General features: G+C 44.5%; 6 protein-coding genes across 6 annotated transcripts; 2 read left to right on the top strand and 4 right to left on the bottom strand.

The window, feature by feature from the left end:
* Positions 1 to 27: 27 nt before the first annotated feature.
* Bfra_009765 (putative u4 u6 small nuclear ribonucleoprotein prp3 protein) lies at positions 28 to 1,545 on the bottom strand (the record flags this gene model as incomplete). The annotated part of the gene is made up of 1 exon (XM_037340103.1): positions 28 to 1,545. The coding sequence occupies one exon, from the start codon at positions 1,543 to 1,545 to the stop codon at positions 28 to 30; it is 1,518 nt and encodes a 505-aa protein (XP_037189326.1).
* A 361-nt stretch (positions 1,546 to 1,906) lies between these two features.
* Positions 1,907 to 7,065, top strand: Bfra_009766 (putative dna-directed rna polymerase i subunit rpa1 protein; the record flags this gene model as incomplete). Its single annotated transcript, XM_037340104.1, has 2 exons — positions 1,907 to 2,088; positions 2,136 to 7,065. 2 exons carry the CDS (start codon positions 1,907 to 1,909, stop codon positions 7,063 to 7,065), a joined length of 5,112 nt encoding a protein of 1,703 aa, XP_037189327.1.
* Positions 7,066 to 7,431: 366 nt separating this feature from the next.
* On the bottom strand, positions 7,432 to 10,508 carry Bfra_009767 (putative peptidase s41 family protein; the record flags this gene model as incomplete). The annotated part of the gene is made up of 7 exons (XM_037340105.1): positions 7,432 to 8,218; positions 8,283 to 8,363; positions 8,433 to 8,657; positions 8,735 to 9,593; positions 9,644 to 10,042; positions 10,099 to 10,364; positions 10,471 to 10,508. The coding sequence occupies 7 exons, from the start codon at positions 10,506 to 10,508 to the stop codon at positions 7,432 to 7,434; spliced, it is 2,655 nt and encodes an 884-aa protein (XP_037189328.1).
* Positions 10,509 to 11,454: 946 nt separating this feature from the next.
* Positions 11,455 to 12,976, bottom strand: Bfra_009768 (putative aldo-keto reductase protein; the record flags this gene model as incomplete). Its single annotated transcript, XM_037340106.1, has 5 exons — positions 11,455 to 11,784; positions 11,996 to 12,397; positions 12,451 to 12,508; positions 12,561 to 12,650; positions 12,876 to 12,976. The coding sequence occupies 5 exons, from the start codon at positions 12,974 to 12,976 to the stop codon at positions 11,455 to 11,457; spliced, it is 981 nt and encodes a 326-aa protein (XP_037189329.1).
* A 1,082-nt stretch (positions 12,977 to 14,058) lies between these two features.
* Bfra_009769 (putative translation factor pelota protein) lies at positions 14,059 to 15,320 on the top strand (the record flags this gene model as incomplete). Its single annotated transcript, XM_037340107.1, has 2 exons — positions 14,059 to 14,136; positions 14,190 to 15,320. The coding sequence occupies 2 exons, from the start codon at positions 14,059 to 14,061 to the stop codon at positions 15,318 to 15,320; spliced, it is 1,209 nt and encodes a 402-aa protein (XP_037189330.1).
* Positions 15,321 to 16,441: 1,121 nt separating this feature from the next.
* Positions 16,442 to 19,452, bottom strand: Bfra_009770 (uncharacterized protein; the record flags this gene model as incomplete). The annotated part of the gene is made up of 12 exons (XM_037340108.1): positions 16,442 to 16,967; positions 17,207 to 17,527; positions 17,603 to 17,764; positions 17,825 to 17,898; positions 17,966 to 17,987; positions 18,037 to 18,131; positions 18,179 to 18,397; positions 18,558 to 18,744; positions 18,794 to 18,865; positions 18,917 to 18,930; positions 18,984 to 19,177; positions 19,227 to 19,452. 12 exons carry the CDS (start codon positions 19,450 to 19,452, stop codon positions 16,442 to 16,444), a joined length of 2,112 nt encoding a protein of 703 aa, XP_037189331.1.

Consider the following 19,452-nt stretch of genomic DNA (forward strand, 5'->3'; position numbering starts at 1 on the left):
AAAAAGGTATAACCACCGCCATTACTTCTAATTCATACTCTTCGCCACAGTCCAAAAGCTGTCCATTTTTGACCTTGTCAAGGCATCTCGAGCTGCACTATCTGTCTCGCACACCTTACTTTGCCACTTCCTGAATGCTCTAGACTTCTGCTCTCCTTCCCAGACCAATTGGCATTTGTTCAGCGTCATATCCTTCAACTCTCCTTTCTCATCTTCTGCCTTCAACCAATCTTGCAATGTGTCTGCTTTTGTACCCTCCTTGATTCGTGTGGGCGAGTTTTCAGTCCAGTCTATTCGTTGCATCATAAGCTTTTTATATTGCCTGATACTATGCTCGCCACCCTCGACAACTACCAAATTGAATCTTGGATGTAGAATACAGATGCCTGTGAGAGCATGCTGTTCTGCGTTTTTGGCGATTTTGAATCTGTGACTACCATTCGCAAGGCTCCCAATCTTAAATACTAAAGCATGAATGCCCTTTGCGGCATCCTTCTCCTGATTTGCAGCCAATTTCTCGTGTCTCTGTTCTTTTGTCAACTTTCGATCTTGGTTCGTCTCGACATGTTTCTGGTGTCGATCTGCAATTTCTCGGTTGACACGAGCTTCGACTGCGGTTGGATCCTTGACAGCTTCTTCTCCCAATACACGCATAAGATTTCCCTTCTTGACCTTTGGAGGCGGTGCGGGCTCTAATCCAAGTCTAATCTTTGCTTGCTGTTCCTTCAATTCAGCCATTCGACGCTGTCTCCGTAGTTTAGCTTGCTCTTTCGCTGTCAGGAACATAGGCTTAGGCGCAGGCGCATTCTTTTCTTGAGGCGGTTCAAGTAGAACGGGATGCTGAACATATTCTGTAATAATTGAGTCTGGGGTGCCGATTTTGAGTGTCTTTGGATTCGAAATATCGTCATAATTCTTGCCATCTACTAGGCCTTCATCCCACCATTCGATCTCTGGAGGTGCTTCAACAAGGAATTTCTTCTCGGTATCGATATCCTCGTCAATACCAATCTTTCGCGAAGACTCGGCGATACGCTTTTTCATAGCCTCTAGGGCGGCCTGTCTTCGAAGTGCATTTGCTTGCGCTATATACTTCCCCTTCTGGTTGAAAACTAGTTGTCTCGAGTGTCGGTTCTTTGGCGTTGCTGTTTGCCCACCTAGGCTTATGTCAAAGTATGGATTGTTGCGGATCTCTTCCGTCGAAGGCCCCGAAATGTCGAGTTGTTTCCTAGGCTTCGCTGTCGCCTTTTCTTGTTGAGGGCGAGCATTTCCGATGCTGGTTGCGAACTTGGGCGCAGTTGATTTTGAGGGCTTGTATTGTCCAAGGTCTTGTAGTGCTGGGTGAAGATCGACATTCAAACCTCCTTTCGCAAGCATAGGATGTAAACCGACATTTAACCCACCCTTTGCCTTGCTACCACCGACTGCAGCTGCGACTCTAGCTTTCAAAGATGCGAGCTTCTCGGCAGCAGACTCTGGCTTGCCAACACGGCTGGAGGAATCATGTCGAGGTGCCAAAATTGGAGAGGCTTTCCCTCGATCCATGTTGTCGAAATTATATGTTTGTCAATTGTGTATTGGAGAAGAGATATATGGCGCACATACACCAAATTGGTGATCCTGAAGTATTGTAATCGTTAAGTGCTCACACGCGAATTATGAGGAAGCTCTGGCTGGCCGTACCAAAAACCTAGAACTTTAGTCGGCACGTGATCAACAAATGGGGGTTATCGTGCTGCCTTATCAGCACCGGGGGTCGGCGAAAAAAAAGTTTCCCCGACGAAACGAACTTTTTTTTGTATCTACATTGAAGCTTCAACTTGCGAACTCTACGGAATCGCAAATTTCCAATCTAATCAAACAACCTATGGCAGTATTCCTGCTTTAGCGTTAACTGCCAATCACAATGAATATCTCACAGCCAGTTCCGTCGGCCATTGAGAGCGTTGACTTTGCATTTCTTTCTACGGCTGAGATTAAATCTCTCTCTGTGAAGAGGATAGAGAATCCTGTTACTTTTGACAGTCTTCTTCACCCAGTTCCAGGAGGTCTTTATGATCCAGCTTTAGGCGCATGGGGTGACAACAAGTAAGCAATGTGTCCATTCAATTGCATAGAATACTAACATTAGAAAGCTGCACAACATGTAATCTCAGTTCCTTTTCCTGCCCGGGTCATGCAGGCCATATTGATCTACCTGCACCCGTTTACCACCCAACTTTTATGGACCAAGTTTTGCGATTATTGCGATCAAAATGCAAGTATTGCCATCAGTTTAGAATGTCGCGCAAGGAGGTCAATCGATATGTTTGCAAGTTGCGCCTGATTCAACAGGGCCTGCTGAGCGCCGCCGAGGAGATTGAAAATATCGAAGTTGCTCAGCCAAAGGAAGGAGAAGAGCCTGCTAGTGATTCCGATGACGAGTCTCCCGTCGACAGTGTTATTCGAAGACGACTTGCATTTGTCAAAAAGGAGCTCAAAGCCGCTAAGGCCTCTGGATGGGAATGGAGAAGGGAAAAGCATGAAGGTGTGGCTGAAGCACGCCGAGTTGTAGTTAAGAGCTTTATGAAAGCAATAACTGCAGGAAGGCTATGTGGAAACTGTCAAGGTATATCTCCAACTTACCGCAAGGACCGATATGTAAAGATTTTCGAAAAGTCTTTGAGTGTCAAAGATAAGGCCAAGATGGCTCAAGGCAGCTATCGAGCTGTGAATGCCGTTCAATTGGTTCACGGCGAGAAGAAAGATAGGGATGGCGACGAAGGCATTGCAGATATCGACTTGGAATCCAACGAGGATGAGGATGAAGGCGAGGGCGAAAGCCTTGATGTGGATGGGGATGTGGTCATGGACGGTTCCGCGACTCCAAGCTCTAAACCCCGAGTCGCACCACTACCACAGCGATATGTTGATGCCATGGAAGTCAAGGCATCGTTGACATTGCTGTTCGAAAAAGAGCAAGAGATTCTGTCCCTTGTTTACAATTCCCGATCATCTGCCAAGAAGCCATCCGCGGTTAAAGCAGATATGTTCTTTCTACAAACACTTCTCGTCCCTCCAAATAGATACCGGCCCGAAGCGAAGACAGGCGATGGCGAAATTGCCGAAGCGCAACAAAATTCGCTGTACAAGCAGATTTTGAAGAGTGCTGATACTGTGAACCAAATCTACCTCGATATCCAGAATCCCGATAGGCCGTCGCAAAGCCAAACATTGAGAAAGAGAGATTTCTTTGATCTCCAAGAAGCGTGTTGTTCAATGCAGGACGCTGTCAACTCCTTGATTGATAGAGATCGAAATCCCATCCAAGGTGCAGCTGGAAAGAAGAACGAAGATGGTATCAAGCAAAAATTGGAGAAAAAGGAGGGTCTTTTCAGAAAGAATATGATGGGTAAACGTGTCAACTTTGCTGCTCGTTCCGTCATCTCCCCAGATCCAAATATCGAAACAAACGAAATCGGTGTTCCTCCTGTTTTCGCCAAGAAGCTCACATACCCAGAACCTGTCACAAGTCACAACTTCAAGGAAATGCAGCAAGCAGTTATCAATGGTGTCGACAAATGGCCCGGTGCTGCTGCAATTGAAAACGAGAACGGGCAAGTCATCAATCTACGCTCAAAGACACAGGACGAAAGAATGGCTCTAGCGAATCAGCTGCTTGCATCGTCCAGTAACGGAGCTAGCGGTGCTCGCAACAAGAAAGTTTATCGACATCTTACCAACGGAGATGTTGTGCTCATGAATCGTCAACCAACTCTGCACAAGCCCTCGATTATGGGTCACAGAGCCAGAGTACTTCCAGGAGAGAAGACAATTCGCATGCACTACGCCAACTGTAATACTTACAACGCTGATTTCGATGGAGACGAAATGAACATGCATTTCCCACAAACAGAAGTTGCTCGCGCAGAAGCGCTACAGATTGCTGATACCGATCACCAATATCTGAGTGCAACCGCTGGTAAACCTCTAAGAGGTTTGATTCAAGATCATATTTCCGTTTCCGTTTGGATGTGTAACAAAGATACATACTTTGATCGGGCTACATATCAACAACTTATCTATAACTGTATTCGCCCAGAAAGTGGACATATTGTAGGCGAACGCATAGAGACTGTGCCACCTGCAATCATTAAACCTGTCGCACGTTGGACTGGGAAGCAGGTCATCACAACAATACTAAAAAATATCACACCTCTCAACTGCGCCCCAATATCTCTTACAGGAAAAACACAAACTCCAGCTGATCGATGGGGTGCGGATTCAGAGGAAGGTGTTGTACTTTTTAAGGGCGGCGAGTTCATTACTGGAATTCTGGACAAAGCCCAGATCGGTCCTGCTGGCGGTGGTCTCATCCACTCTGTTCATGAGGTCTATGGCCCTGCCACAGCTGGAAAGCTTCTCAGTATTCTTGGTCGTTTACTGACGAAGTATCTCCATATGAGGGCTTTCACTTGCGGAATGGATGATCTCAGGCTCACCCCCGAAGGCGAGAAAACCCGTATCGAGACTTTGTCAGATGCTAGTAAGATTGGTCTTGAGGTGGCTGCTAAGTACGTTTCTCTCGAAGACCAAAAACCTACCGAAACAGATCAAGAGCTGCTCAACAGATTGGAGGATGTCATGAGAGACGATTCTAAACAAGCAGGTCTAGATGCGTTGATGAACGCTCGCGCCGGAAAGCTTTCTACCTCTATTACTAATGCATGCCTTCCCCAAGGCTTGGTCAAGCAATTTCCGCACAACCAGATGCAGAATATGACAGTTTCTGGAGCCAAGGGTAGTGCTGTCAACGCCAATCTTATCTCTTGTAATTTGGGACAACAAGTCTTGGAAGGACGTAGAGTACCGTTGATGGTGAGCGGAAAATCTCTTCCTTGCTTCAAGCCATTCGACACGCACATTAGAGCGGGAGGTTATATCGTCAATCGTTTCTTGACTGGAATTCGGCCACAAGAATACTACTTCCACGCAATGGCTGGTAGAGAAGGTTTGATTGATACTGCAGTCAAAACCTCGAGATCCGGATATCTACAAAGATGTTTGATCAAGGGTATGGAGGGTCTTAAGGTCGAGTACGATACGTCCGTGCGAGATTCCGACGGATCTATGATTCAATTTATCTACGGTGAAGATGGACTCGATGTGACCAAGCAGAAGCATTTGACCGATTTCAAATTCTTGTTGCAGAATCTTATGTCGGAGCTTGCTCAGTTAAATTATGGCGACCCTCGCTATGATACTATTTTTGAAGAGAAGGAAACAATCATTAAACGAATGAAGAAGGCCTTGAAGCATGCAAAAGCAAATGATCTCAATGGTCCAGATCCAGTCCTCTCTGAATACAACCCTGGAAAATATGGATACGCAACATCTGAGAAATATTTCGAGACTTTGACGAACTACATGAAGACCAACCCAGATGGTATGGTTAAGGACAAGGATCATCCAGACGGTGTCGGACCAAGAAAAGCTTTGGAACCCGTTCTCGTTGCCAAATACTTGAAGTCTGTTGTTGAACCTGGTGAAGCTGTTGGTATTGTTGCCGGTCAATCTGTAGGTGAGCCGTCCACACAGATGACACTCAACACTTTCCATTTGGCTGGTCACTCTTCTAAGAACGTCACACTCGGTATTCCACGTCTTCGTGAAATTGTCATGACAGCAAGTAATCACATTTCAACGCCATCCATGACGTTAACACTCAACGAAGAGCTTACGCCTGATGAATGTGAAAAATTCGCCAAGTCTATAAGCATTCTTTCATTGGCTGAGGTATTGGATTGGGCCACAGTCAAGGAGCGAATTGGACGTGGAGTAGCTTTCCAGCAAGCTAAGATCTATGATATTCACATCAAGCTCTTCCCTTCAAAGGAATACTGTGAAACCTACGCCATTGACGTCGATGATGTTCTTTTCACACTTCAACGAAGGTTTACATCAAAACTTCAACATCTTACACGCAAGGCTCTAGGACGAAAGAAGGTTGAAAAGGCAGGTAAAGCAAACACCGCTGCAGTACCGGAAATTGGAAAATCTGTCGGTACTATAGAAGAGGCTAGACCAGATGCAGAGAGAGAAATGGGTGAAGATGACGAAGATGACGATGGTGATGATGATGCAACCAACGACAAGCAGAAAGCAAACCGCTCTGAGGCTGTCAGTTACGCTGCAAACGATGATGAAGATGATGCGGTTCAAGCACAAAATGCCGAGCCGGAAGATGTTGAAGACATGGAAGACGAAGGAATTGGGGGTAGTCCACGTGCACCACAAAGTGATGATGAAGATGAAGGTGATGACGAGAGTGGAGAACGTAAAAAGCGCAAGACAACCGCTGCGTCCGAGGAGCTCGAAGCCCAAGTCAAGAAGCGATGCGAAGACATTACTCGTTTCCGCTTCGACCAGGACAATGCAGAGTGGTGCGATGTTAGCCTCGAATATGATGCCGATGTTCCTAAGGTTCTCATGCTTTCTATTGTTGAAGAAGCTCTTCGATCTTGTCTTATTCAGCATATTCCAGGCATTGGATCATGTACTTATGATGGGGACAACGAAGTCAAGGATTCTAAGACAGGAAAGATGGTTAAGATACCAGTGGTTCACACCGAGGGTGTTAACCTTAAGGCAATGCAAAACTATGCCGCATTTATCAACCCCAACAAGATCTCGACCAACGACATCGCCGCAATGCTCGAGAATTATGGTGTGGAGGCTTGTCGATCAACCATCGTTCAGGAGTTGCACAGTGTTTTCGATGGTCATGCTATCGCCGTAGATATGCGCCATTTGAATCTGATTGCAGACTACATGACCAGAGGTGGTGGTTTCAGTCCGTTCAACCGAAATGGAATGAAGGGCAGTGTCAGCCCTTTCATGAAGATGAGTTTCGAAACAACCGTTGGTTTCTTGGCAGATGCCGTCGCAGAGTGTGATTGGGATGACTTGGCCAACCCAAGTAGTAGAATTGTGATAGGAAGGATGAGCAAGGTCGGCACTGGAGCTTTTGATGTTCTTACTAAAGTGCCAACGGGAAAGAATGAGGATGAGGACATGGAGGATTGAGTACTAATCTAGGGAGTTGGAGGTTGCTAGGGTTTTTTATTTGGCGTCCTATCGAAGGCATAATGTGAAAAGTGTATTGGTATATCATGATGAAATGGAATAGAATCTACTTAACCAAAACTGATCATGCCTTTCTCGTGAAGTCAAATTCTATTATTTTGAATCATTTTGTAATTGACCTAATTATATTGTACAACAAACTCTGGGGCCTGAAATTATGTGGTATCATGCGATAGAATCGTATAATTGAGCCTGCTGGCTAATTACCTTATAAAGCGGCAGGAGAAAAGCAATGTTAGAAAAAGAAAGGTGGTTATGAAAGTCAAGAAGATAAAATGCTTGAAAATCTATGTATCATGGACTCTTTCAAGCCAATAAGCCTCCCACGACAGCTGTGAATGCCAGCATCCACCAGGTCTCTCTCACGCAAGTAGCCCTGCCATTAAATTGCGCAGTGACCGCACTTCCAATGCTTGTACCACTGGCACTAGCCGCTGCTGCTGTTGTCGCCATACTTGTGCCAGCAGATGAGGTAGTTTTGGCTCCACTTCCACCATTGGCACTCGAACTTATCGATATGCTCACAGCAGTAGTAGTCAGGCTACCCGTGTGTGCCAAATATCCACTCTTAATCGTCGTTGTTGCATTCGCACTCCTATACGGCGGCCCTCCCGTCTCACTCGATCCTGCAATCAACCCCGGTTGCGAGTCCACCACGACTTGCGAGTCCACCGCACTTGAATACCTTACTGAATCCTCTGCACCACTTGGAAATGACCCATCTCCTGTCGTCGTGCTCCCCTCTACACATTTTCCATCTCCCCAAACGGTGTTTTCGATTCGTTTCCATAGGCCTTGCATATCGTACATATCTTCTTCTTTGTAGAATAATCTGCAGTTACTGGCTTCGTAGATGAATTGGAGAGGGGTGAAGGAAGAGTCGTTCTGGCATATGTTGTCTCGGAAGTTCAAGCGGGAATTGGCTCCTTGGTAGGTGGAATCGCCTAAGGGCCAGGGGGCGATGGCTCCCAGCGGAGTGGAGGCAGTGGATGGCGCGGAGGGAATGGAAAGGGAATTGAGGGTTAGATTGGCTATTGTTTGGAGGACTTGTGCGAGGTAGCTGTCGATTTCGCTGAATGTGAGAACTTCGGATCTGCGGATAGAAGAGTTAGTTTGGATGAAGTTGAGAGTAGAGTGCTGAGAAGAAGAAAACGGACCCTTTAGATCCGGCTACTCCTTGCATAGGTCCAGTTTGAGGACGGCCGCCCATAACAACTGCAGTGAATGGTATGTTAGCACTTTATGATACCCATAATAAAGCATTGAGATGCAATTTAAGAATAACATTTATGATGAAAGTTCATTACATGCCACTTCTAACACCACCTTGACTTTTCATGAATTCCGAAAATACAGCGCAAGTAGAGCCACACGATCCATCATATAGTAGCACAATATTCTTGCTTTCGAAAATCTGTGGTCCCAATGCGAGTGAGCCATTTCGTGGTATCTCGCTTGTGAAATACTCTGGAACGAATCGTGTTTGTGCGGTAAAAGTATCATTGTAGATTGTGTCTGGTGGATCAAGCGCACTGTGGTTGTATGTATGTTAGTGTGATATACAATGCAAGTAGTCCCGAATCCAGGTATCCTAATAGGAAACACCTACCTCCAATTTGAAAATGGTTTGCCATTGATATCCATATAAGTCTGCGCCTCAAACTCATAATTCGCATCCGGCACTCCTCCAATCTCCAAATTCTCCGTGAATACACTCCCCAGAAACTTCCCCACCTCTGTGTTTCCCATCCTGCTCGCACCAAAAGGCTCTAAGCTAGGTAAGATTCTTTGGAAAGTATCGTAACCTTCTATTACTGCTCCTCCGCCGTTAGCTTGCACATCGACTATCAATTTCGTCTTATTGTGTTTACGACAAGAGGAGAGAAAGGAGGCTACGACTTCCGATTGAAGAAGTGGTGTATCGGTGTCTGTTTCTGCGGGATCAATAAAACCTTGCATGACGAGAACAGCGACACTGCTGTTGGGTAGGAAGTAACCAGATACGTAGCCATCTCGGTGAATGACTATGGGAGTGGGATAGCCCACGAGAGAAGTGGTGGTAGTAATGCGGACGGAGGAAGTAGCAGAGGCAGCAGCAGACTCAGTTGTAGTGGATGGCAATGGGTTAAGGGCATCGAACAAACTTTGGCCTGAATCAATGCCATCAAAGGAGATTAGCGCTTCGGCAACATTCTGGAGCGATTTCGTGGTGCCATTCTCGAATGTATAGTTGTAGAAGTCGGATGTGAATCCCAACATTTGACGGACATTAAATACATTACCACCGCCTGAGACATTAAAGGCTGGAGAGAAAAACAGCTGATTATAGGTGGCATCCGGATCGTTGAAATTGCTAAGACTTTGACTAGTCTTTTGTAGAAATGTGTTTGCATCTTGGCCGTTTATTTTGACAATGGCAGAAGGTGTAAAAGTAGCATTCTTGGCTTTGGTGGTTTGATCGAGGTCCACTATTGACAATGTCAGTAATTATTTTGAGGGACGAACAGAATATACAGACTTTTGAAGAAAACTTTTGGTAAACTCAGTCCATCAGAAGAAACTGATACCAACGATCCTCCCCTAACGGCAAATTCGAACACAGAGCTAATGAGTGGCAATGGCAAATTGAAATGAAGGTCATGAGGGAGAATGTTGACTAGGGACCAGATATCCCTTTCAAAATCCCACTGAGTTTTATATTCTCCGGAAAGGAGAAGTGTTTTCATTTGTGTCAATCCACCTAGGACATCGACCCCTGGGAAAAGCCACCCTTGAGGCGGATTCTTCAAGTAGGCCAGTGTACTTTGAAGCTGTAAATATGGTTCGATAAACTCAATGAATGAGATGGACCTATTGACATTCAATGGAACTGATTTAAGGCATTCTAGAGCGGTTGATGCTGCAACGATGGGCTCATCTACGCAAAATTAGTCTGAACGATTTGCGTTCATGGTCAACTAAATGTGATCTTACCTGGAGATCGGCGGATCATTACCGAAACACTTGCACATGCTCCAGATGATGTGTTTGTGAAGCCAGTTGGAGCGAATGCCGTTGATCTAGTTGAGCTAGAGGATTGCTTGTGTGTTCGTTGAGCAGTTTGACTAGAGGAAGAAGCTGCAGTTTTGGATGCTGCATCTCCAACTGCCAGGATACACGCAGCCGTGAACAATGAAGCTATGAAACGCATTCTAGTGAAAAACTCTCTTGGAAAAAGACTGTAAGAAGAGATAAAGACTCTATAGTGAACAAGAGCAGTACAGCTAAGGAAAGCCAAGAAGAACACAGGTGTGAAAGTAACGAGAGAAGTAATGAAAGATCGAAGTGGAGATATAATAACATTACGCTTGGAAGATGATTTTGATATAGATATTGAAATTCATGATTCTGGACCCGATCTCTTCACCCTACAGTGCTGAGGGCTGTGTCCCATGCAGGTAAAATCCTTCACTGCAGCAATCTCATCGTTGAGAAATCCTTAATGCGTTTAAGTTTACTTTCAAACACAGGGCTACTACCCGATCATTGTAAATAGGTTAATCAACTCTGAAAATTGATAAGGATGGTGATTTGGGGGCAGGGTCGAAGAGCCAGAGGCTGTGATATACGAGAGGTGAGTCGTAACGTGTAGTTGAAATTCTGAGCTGCAAATCTTACGTGGAAATAAGATTTCAGGCGCAAATAAGCATGGGTGTGGATGAGCAAATTGACCTATTAATTGACCTACCAAGGGGCTCTGTTCGGTTAATACCTCCTATACCCAGCCCTTGACATAATTATCTGAAACGGGGAAGGTGGGCAGATTCATGCTTACTGGTTTGTACAGGGCGATCGTAAGACGGGATTGTACTTATATACTCTAGCAATAGTTCGATGCTGTTACTGCCCGGAGTTGATTTTTTAGCGTTCTGCTTTAAATGTAACAGCGATAAAACTCAAGACTAAGATGGAAACTGATGTGACTTCTCCATCTAATTGCATCGACCTTATTGATCTTCCCAAAATAATAAAGGTCAAGGGGGCGCTAGATTGATGTTATGTGGTGCCATTTGTCGACGTTCGAAGTACTTCATGTCATGAAGCTTTAATTTGCCTGAGAACTACCCAAATGAGTGTATTCCTTTATTCGTTGCATCATGTTGAAAACACCTGGCTATCTCCTTTCCATGCACTTTTCACATACAGATGGATCATTGTTGTAGATGACAGGGGCGTTCATTGGACCAATCTCAGCTAATAATGTATGAAATGTATGCGGAAAATTGGGTAAATCCAAAGCATATTATCCCCAATTTACCAGATCTCCAATGATTTTCCAAATTGCTGCATCTATTGATCAAGAGTAGCGACAGTAGGATCCCAAGCACATACATAATAGTCCCCAGTTTCCAGCCCATTCATCTCCTCTGCTGTGAGCTCGAAATCATAAATGTCGGCATTTTCCTTAATTCTGCTAGGGGTAACAGTTTTTGGCAAGGGTACAAAGCCCTTCTGTAAACTCCATCTTAGCAGGATTTGGGCGGAGGTCTTGTTGTACTCCTTAGCCAGTGGTTGAAGCAGTTTGGAGTCATGCCTCTCGCCACGAACAAGAGGGGAGTATGCTTCTAGAATAATGCCTCGCTTCTCACACCACGAAACAATATCAGCTCGAGCAAGCCACTATCTTAAAGTTAGCCTTGCCGTATCTCGGAACAAATAACACTGAGGATCCCGCGAAGGTATTGAGGGGCACTTGGGAAAGAAAACAAGTTGTGGAAGCACGAGAGAGGTATCTCGAGAGCAGCAAACCCAAATTTTTATCCCTGCTTGGATAGTTGTGTAACGAAGAGATAGATAGAGGGGATTAAGAAGGGCAGTCAAAATAACTTACTGGATGAAGTTCCCACTGTCCAACATCAATGACGCCACCTCTACCCTTACCTCTTTCCTCCTCGAGTTCTTTTATATAAACTTCCATTTCGTCCAAATGATGAACACCATAATTGCTGACGCCAAGACTGCGAATTTTTCCTTCTTCCTGAGCCTCGACTAGAGCTTTCCAAGCACCCTTACGAGCAGCTCGCCCGCCATAAGGAGCATGAATGAGCATGAGATCAATGTAGTCAAGCCCAGTTTCCATAAGAGTTTTGGTAACTTGTGCTTTGGTATTCTCATAGCTCAAAGCACGAGGTGGAATTTTACTAGTAAAGAAAATATCTTCACGTGGAATGCTGGATTTGTGAACTGCAACGGCGCAGGGACCTTCATTTCGATATGCTGCAGCCGAATCGACCTGTGCCATGTTAGAGGAGTACCAAAAGCCCCTCTTCTTGGAACTGTTCTTACATGTCGATAACCTGCATCAAAGGCTTTGGCCACTAGATCTTCACATTGAGATGCTGGACTAAAATCGATATTAGTTCGACCCACATTCCTCGATGATGGTATCTCCGTACGTTTGGTAAACTCCATACCCCAGGATAGGAATATCATATCCCGAGTTCATACGAAGCTTTGAATTGATATCGAATTTCGTCATGTTGTTGCTAAAGTACAAGTTAGTTTGGAAGTTCAAATCAATTATGAGTTATATAGAAAGATTGCGGTAGAAACTAGAATGGTAGTGACCGATGAGAAAGACCCAGAGTTTAAGAGGAACACAATTTAATGATACCTAAGTATATCAAAACATCCTGGATTTGAGAACAAATTTGATGCAAGGTAACAAAGAGAGGATGTATCAAGTGAGATACTCATCACGTAGTACGTACTTTTTGGAAGAAGCTATAAACGATCTTGAATGAGTAGCTTGAACCGATGGCTTGAATTGATTTCTTATGAGATTGAGACGTGATGTTAAAGAAGATCTCATGATATAAAGAATCTAATTGGAAAACGCAGCAAAGAAGAGAAACAGGCCTACCTAAATACCCAATCTAGATATCTGATGTATTTCCGCAGTAACCTTGCCCCTCGATTTCAAATATCTTTGTTTTTGCTCAACCTTAACTCCGAGTCCGACGACGAAGAATGACAGACACGTGACATATTTATAATTGCAGAGTCGGGCATGGTTGAACAGGTACCAACAAGATTTTCAAAGCACGACATGGGGTATTCTGTGTACGGTGGTACTTAGTTAGATATAAATGTATTCGATATACGACGCTCCGCTTGGCCACTGCCGTGGAGGCTTCTTCGCTTCGCTCCAGAACGGCAGGTATATTGAGATACATATTAGAGAGAGAAGAAGCTCGATCACACGTGATGATATCTTCTTCAATCTTCGATAGCTTTATATACTAGACACTGATCATGAGTATTGAAGTGATTTTGAAGTTATTCCAGTTGTAACACCACCTAAACACAGTAGTAGTCGACGTCCTTTCTAAAAGCTGCCATGTTCATACAGCAGCACGTGAGCAGACAGATAAGATCAGTTTTTGTCCATCCTCGCCCTCGAGCCATCTATTGATCTTAGCATTGATTCTCAAACCCATTCATATCCATTGTATTGTATTGTTTACGTCATGTTGAAAACGAAAGATTCTCCAGTCACATCAAAAGAATTATCAATCCGTTCTCAAAAGATAATATCGAAATGTGTACATGTCTAACTACCTACATACTGTCACATATATTTCTCGGATAAAATGTACTGAATAGGACAGCATCTTTCAACCGTCTATAGACCTGTAGACTAAATCTTAGTACGACACCGGCTGCTCACTAGATACCCCGCCATCACTTAGCCCACGGTGAAATCATCATCATATTTTTTTCTCCCAAGTCTATAAAGTGAATTCCTTCCAACCTTGCGACGCAATTTCCTACACATTTCACACCACACAATCTACCTGAAAGATACCACAATACTTTTGGAAAGTCCTGCATATAATACATTGTACAAATAAATCTTGGAAGAATAAAACGCATCTGCAGAAACCAAAAGTTATGCGCCTCCTTGAACAACATATCGAGCGTGATGGCTCTGGAACCATCACTCTTATGCCAGAAGAACCAGAAGATATGGTTCGCCTGCTCCCTATTCTCTCCCTTAACTCATCAATTCTAACATATGTCAGTGGCATGCCTATAACCTCATAACCCCCACCGACATCCTACGCGCCAGCGCCCTCCGCAAGATTAGCAGAGAAACCGCCACCGGAAGCGTAACCACAACCCGCACACACTGTACCCTATCCATCAGCGTAGTATCTTTAGATTTCGATCCACAAGCCGGCCAATTACACGTCAAAGGCCGCATAAGCGAGGAGAACTTATACGTTAAGGTCGGCGCATATCATACTCTCGATCTGGAACTGAATCGCAAATTCACAATCGCCAAAATCGACGGTTGGGATTCCGTTGCTCTAGATGTTGTGAAAGAAGCTATTCGAGAGGACAAAGAGGGCGTGGTACCTGCGATCGTGATGCAAGAGGGAATGGCCAATATATGTTTGATCACCGAACATCAAACCATTTTAAAGCAGAGAATCGAAACCAGGATACCGAAAAAGAGAGCCGGGATGGCTGGAGATTACGATAGTGGAATGAAGCGCTTTTACCAGACAGTACTCGAAACACTCTTGAGATATGTAGATATTGCTCAACAACGCCCATTATTACTCGCAAGTCCCGGATTCGTCGCACAGGGATTTCAGAAATACATACTGGAGGAAGCAAGTAGGACCGGAAACAAAGCCGTCCTAGCCAATAAGAATAATTTCGTCGTGGTACATAGCAGTTCCGGTCATCTTCACAGTCTTAACGAAATCCTCACGAGTCCGGAAGTATTGGCTAAACTCAGCAATACGAAATACGCCCGCGAAACACGCTTTATGGATGAATTCATGACGATGCTTCGGAAAGATGACGGCAGAGCATGGTATGGACCGGCTGAAGTGGAGAAAGCAGTTGAGCAAGGGGCGGTAGGAGCAGGAGGGGGTGTTTTATTAATAAGTAACGAATTATTTCGAAGTCAGGAAATAGGAGTTAGGAAGAGATGGGTTAAAGTGGTCGACAAGGTTAAAAACGATGGAGGAGAAGCGAGGGTCTTGAGTAGTGATCATGAAAGTGGAAAGAGGCTGGAGGGACTAGGTGGCATTGCAGCAATACTGACGTATCCATTAGAGGATCTGGATGAGGAGAGCGAGGAGGAAATTGAAAACGAGGAGGATTCGACGGCGAAGGGGGTGCAGGCTATGGTTATATAGCCTCTCCGTGGCATCTGAAGCGAGTAACATATTTGGAAACTCATGATCTTACCTCTTGGGTTAGCGAGATCTAAGAATAATGAAAAAGATCATAATTTACAAAAACGACGCGAAGGGGAGGCTCTTGATACCGTCTTTTCCATTTCATACTCCATCCCGACCTACCAATCTACCCACTTGATCCATTCAATGTAAACTTACCACCCACTCAAAAATCAAAAAACCCTTCATCTTAGATACCCACGGAACCGTCAAAGATCAAAATCAAACTCATAGAGAATCCCATGATTCAAACAGCGAATCCCTGCATCACAATCTCTCTCAATCCACTACATACACCGGACGCATACTCACGATTCCTCAACACAATAACAAGAGATGTTTATTCTCGTACCCACTATCTACGTATCTATATACCTGCCACTTACCATATAGATAGATAGATAGATAGATATTCAGGACCTGATTCACACATCCGTTACATCGCATCTCCTGAGTTCAATCTCATGATTAGACCCCCTATTCATTTATCCGAGGTTATGACTGCGTCCCATTTCCTGTTTGTTCGGGGGAGAGAGGCGGGGATTTGAACGACCGATCGAGAAATAGGGCTTGAGAGGATTGATTATCTGTAGACAGGTTGTACATGGAGCGTAGTCATTTTGTGTCTAGGTGATTTGGTACATCAATCGTCCAAGATGTTGTTTGTATTCACTATGTTGCATTTACTGCATAGATATCCATCAAGGTGTTGCGAATCATGAGACTTGAACTCAGCGATATAAGGATAACCTTGAGCATGTGAATACAAACTTTGATCCCGTATCAATAAACAAAGACATACTCTACACCCCACACTTGGATTTAGAAATCCCTTTACCCGCCTTCTGTTTCAACACTGTATAAACCATACTTGAAATGCTTCTCCCCATTTCAATCATTCAAATTGTTTTTCCGTAGACGATATCGTACCACCAGGTCGAATACCAACCCTACTGCATAAAAAGGAGATAGACTACCACCATCCAAACTCGAACCTCTACACGATTTATGACCCTATATCTGCCGCCCCTACCATCCTGTCTCATTCGGGTCTCAACAAGACGAGACCTTGATCTTCATCACACAGACATTTCATCCGCATCCTCCCCAAGTATATCCTTAACACCCAATCTCATCGGATCTCCCCTTGTCAGATTTTGATGAATATTCTTCAGCGGCGGGGCTACATAAGGGCCAATCCCAGGAGCGTCAAGACTCGCTCTCCTTGCAATTCCCTGACGATAAGGCGCATCTGTAAAGTATGGCGAATGCCACACACACGCCATGAAAATTTCCTCGCCCGCTTCGTCATCGGTAAAACCGTCTGGCATGTTAGGATGCTCTAGGAGTGCTGTTCTTGTACCTTTACATTTTTCTATTTTCCATACTATATTCGAGTCGTACATCAAAAGATAAGCGTCGATATCTCTGGATTCTTGGTGCGCATCTACATCTTTTAAATTTCGTCGACAGATGAAATCAAATATTTCTGTGAGTTGTTGGTCGGGCTGCGGAGGTACTTTCATTTCTGTTTGCTGTGGTGGTGTGGGGTCCATCCAGCCTTTGTAGTTGACTTGAACGACGCCATACCCGGCAAGAGAATAGCTAATTTCGATTAGCAAACGTATCAAAAATTGACTGGAAGCAATCGGATATCCTACTAGAAGAGTTCATCTTTCGTGTTCGCCACAAGTAGGAATGTTTTCCATTCCCCATTTGTAAGCTCAATTCCACCGTGACGAAGAATATAGCACCTGATCAAATGCGCAGGCAATTGATATTTAAACGTGTGTATGGCAAGTGCAAACTTGTTTCGTTCTAGATACATTCTGATCTCATCGTACCTGGGACAATCCATTTCGACAGCATCAGCTCTATCGGCACGACCGATGATGGGCTGAAAACCATGTTCCCCAGTAGGAAGCCTTGGTGATAAGACCTTCGGGTGAACATTTTTTGATGCTTCCCTGATTATTAAGGTCAATCTTCTTTTTTCGGCCTCAAACGAATGGGTGACTTTAGTCCTTCTTCTAGAAAAAACTCCTGGTGCCTGTTTCTCAGGCCCCGGAGTACCCGTGGTATGTCTGAGAGCAGTCGCAGTCTCACCTCTTCGTCGAATAACACCTATTATCTTGGGACCCGCTTGAGTTGCCTTTGAGCCAAATCTGTGTGATTATAAGTTAGATTTATGGCCACATTCCCAGACTATCATTGAGCAGATCTTAGACGAATAAACTTACTTCCTCAGATAAACGTCCCAAAATTCTTCACACTCGAGGCTCATAAAATAAGAGACAGGAATCGGATAGTACATTATGTTTTCCCAATTCTTTTGCTTTTCCGGAGCCAGTACGGGCATAGTAGCCGTGTAAAATTCATGTCTGTACGTAGGCCAGTTATAGCTAACATTGATATCAGATTGAGGCAATGCGAGACAATATGGGGAAATAAGAGTCACTCACAAGATTATACCTCCGGAGGAGTATCCCGCAGTGTCTACAGGATTAATAACCGAAAGCGAGATGCCACCAAATACCTTAGAAAAACGGTTTAACAAGGACTAATATGAAGATCCTGAGAAGGATCCAGACTCATAGACATACCTGATTTGTTGCGGAAAATCCCCTATGTAATAGTCAGCTTCTCCGGCAAAAACGAATGCTGCTTGACTTGCAATTCTGGTATAGGCTCGTTATCAAAGTAAGGCTCGCCCCAGCCCCATTCCTCAAGCTCTTTGTTCATTCTGACCATTTGATGGCCCATAGCATGCTGCTTTGATCAATGGTGAGCCAATACGAAATTCGAATGCAACTTACCGCAGTCTCGTGAAGAATATCTTCCGCCAAGCGAAAATCGTCCAAGGCTCTGTCCTCTGGCAAGAGAAGAGGGTTCAGCAACGGCTCGACCAATTCATAGGCGATGGTAACAAGGGTAGCTCGAGGTTCGGGCGGACTGCTTGATGTACCTCGACGTGGAGACCACCTGGTCAAGCCGGCTTGAAAGTTACCTAGTTCGGCCATTCCATCAGGAGTGCTCTTACACGAAATGCAAGTTTCAGTAGTTGTCTCATGAGGAAGTAATTTTTGGAGGGAAAACAAGGGTCAAAAACGTGCCTGTAAAGAGAGATATGTAGAAAGGAATTAAAAAACTGAGATCTGGAATAGAGAAGTAGAGATCACTAAGCTGAATACATACTTTGGCTCCTACCAATGCATAATTAACCTGTTTTGTCATATTACCCAATAGCTCTATAGCGTAAGATGCAAGTTCCGTGTCTTTTCTGTCCTCCACGGAAATGAATCGCATTACATGAAGGCCAAAGTCGGGTGGAAGCTCCGTTTCTGGAACCTCTACCAGTGGACCCTTCAGTAACGCATTGAACCTTTGCCGTTAGCGAAATAGGAATGAATCGTCACGACCAGGAAGCATACCAGTCCCACGTATGTATGTTAGCGATAACGCTTGATACAATCTTTATGGCCGGTAACATTGCATTCCACACGCTGGATGCCGGTGTTTTAGTAAGGGTGAGTTCAAAGATAGAGTATACTCACGCATCATTCTTGGCCTGATTTGCTTAGTAAATCTTCATTAAAGATTTCGATATGGCGGATTACTTGCCTCCCAATATTCATTACCATCTCCGAATGGATACCTAGCCAGATTTTTCGGAAACTCATATAGCCAATTGCTTCTTTCCAACAATGGATGAATCGGGACTTTTCCAAGATCACTTCCATAGTCTATCCTTCGACTTATAGTTTCCTGAGAATCTGGCAAAGCTAGAACTGATTTCAACTCTGCTGCGGTGAAACCTTTGAACAGCGTTAGTCGTCAAGTAAAATGTGATTGAGGAAAGCCTACCAGAGAACCTAATCCTTTGATACAACTCAAGACTTGCGTCAAGATCTAATTGATCTTGGGGTTTTAAGAATTGTGCTGGAGTTACTGGTGTGAGGCCGCTTTTCAATTGGGGCAGGTAGCTTTTCAGCACAGAATGAATGCCTCCTTTGGGATGTCCGTACTTTCTAGCAAAGGGTGTAGGTCCTGCAAACCTTATGTGAGTTCCTTTTGGTGGTAATGGATCCAT

The sequence above is a fragment of the Botrytis fragariae genome, assembly GCF_013461495.1.
Source record: "Botrytis fragariae strain BVB16 chromosome Unknown tig00000163, whole genome shotgun sequence".
NCBI lineage: Eukaryota > Fungi > Ascomycota > Leotiomycetes > Helotiales > Sclerotiniaceae > Botrytis > Botrytis fragariae.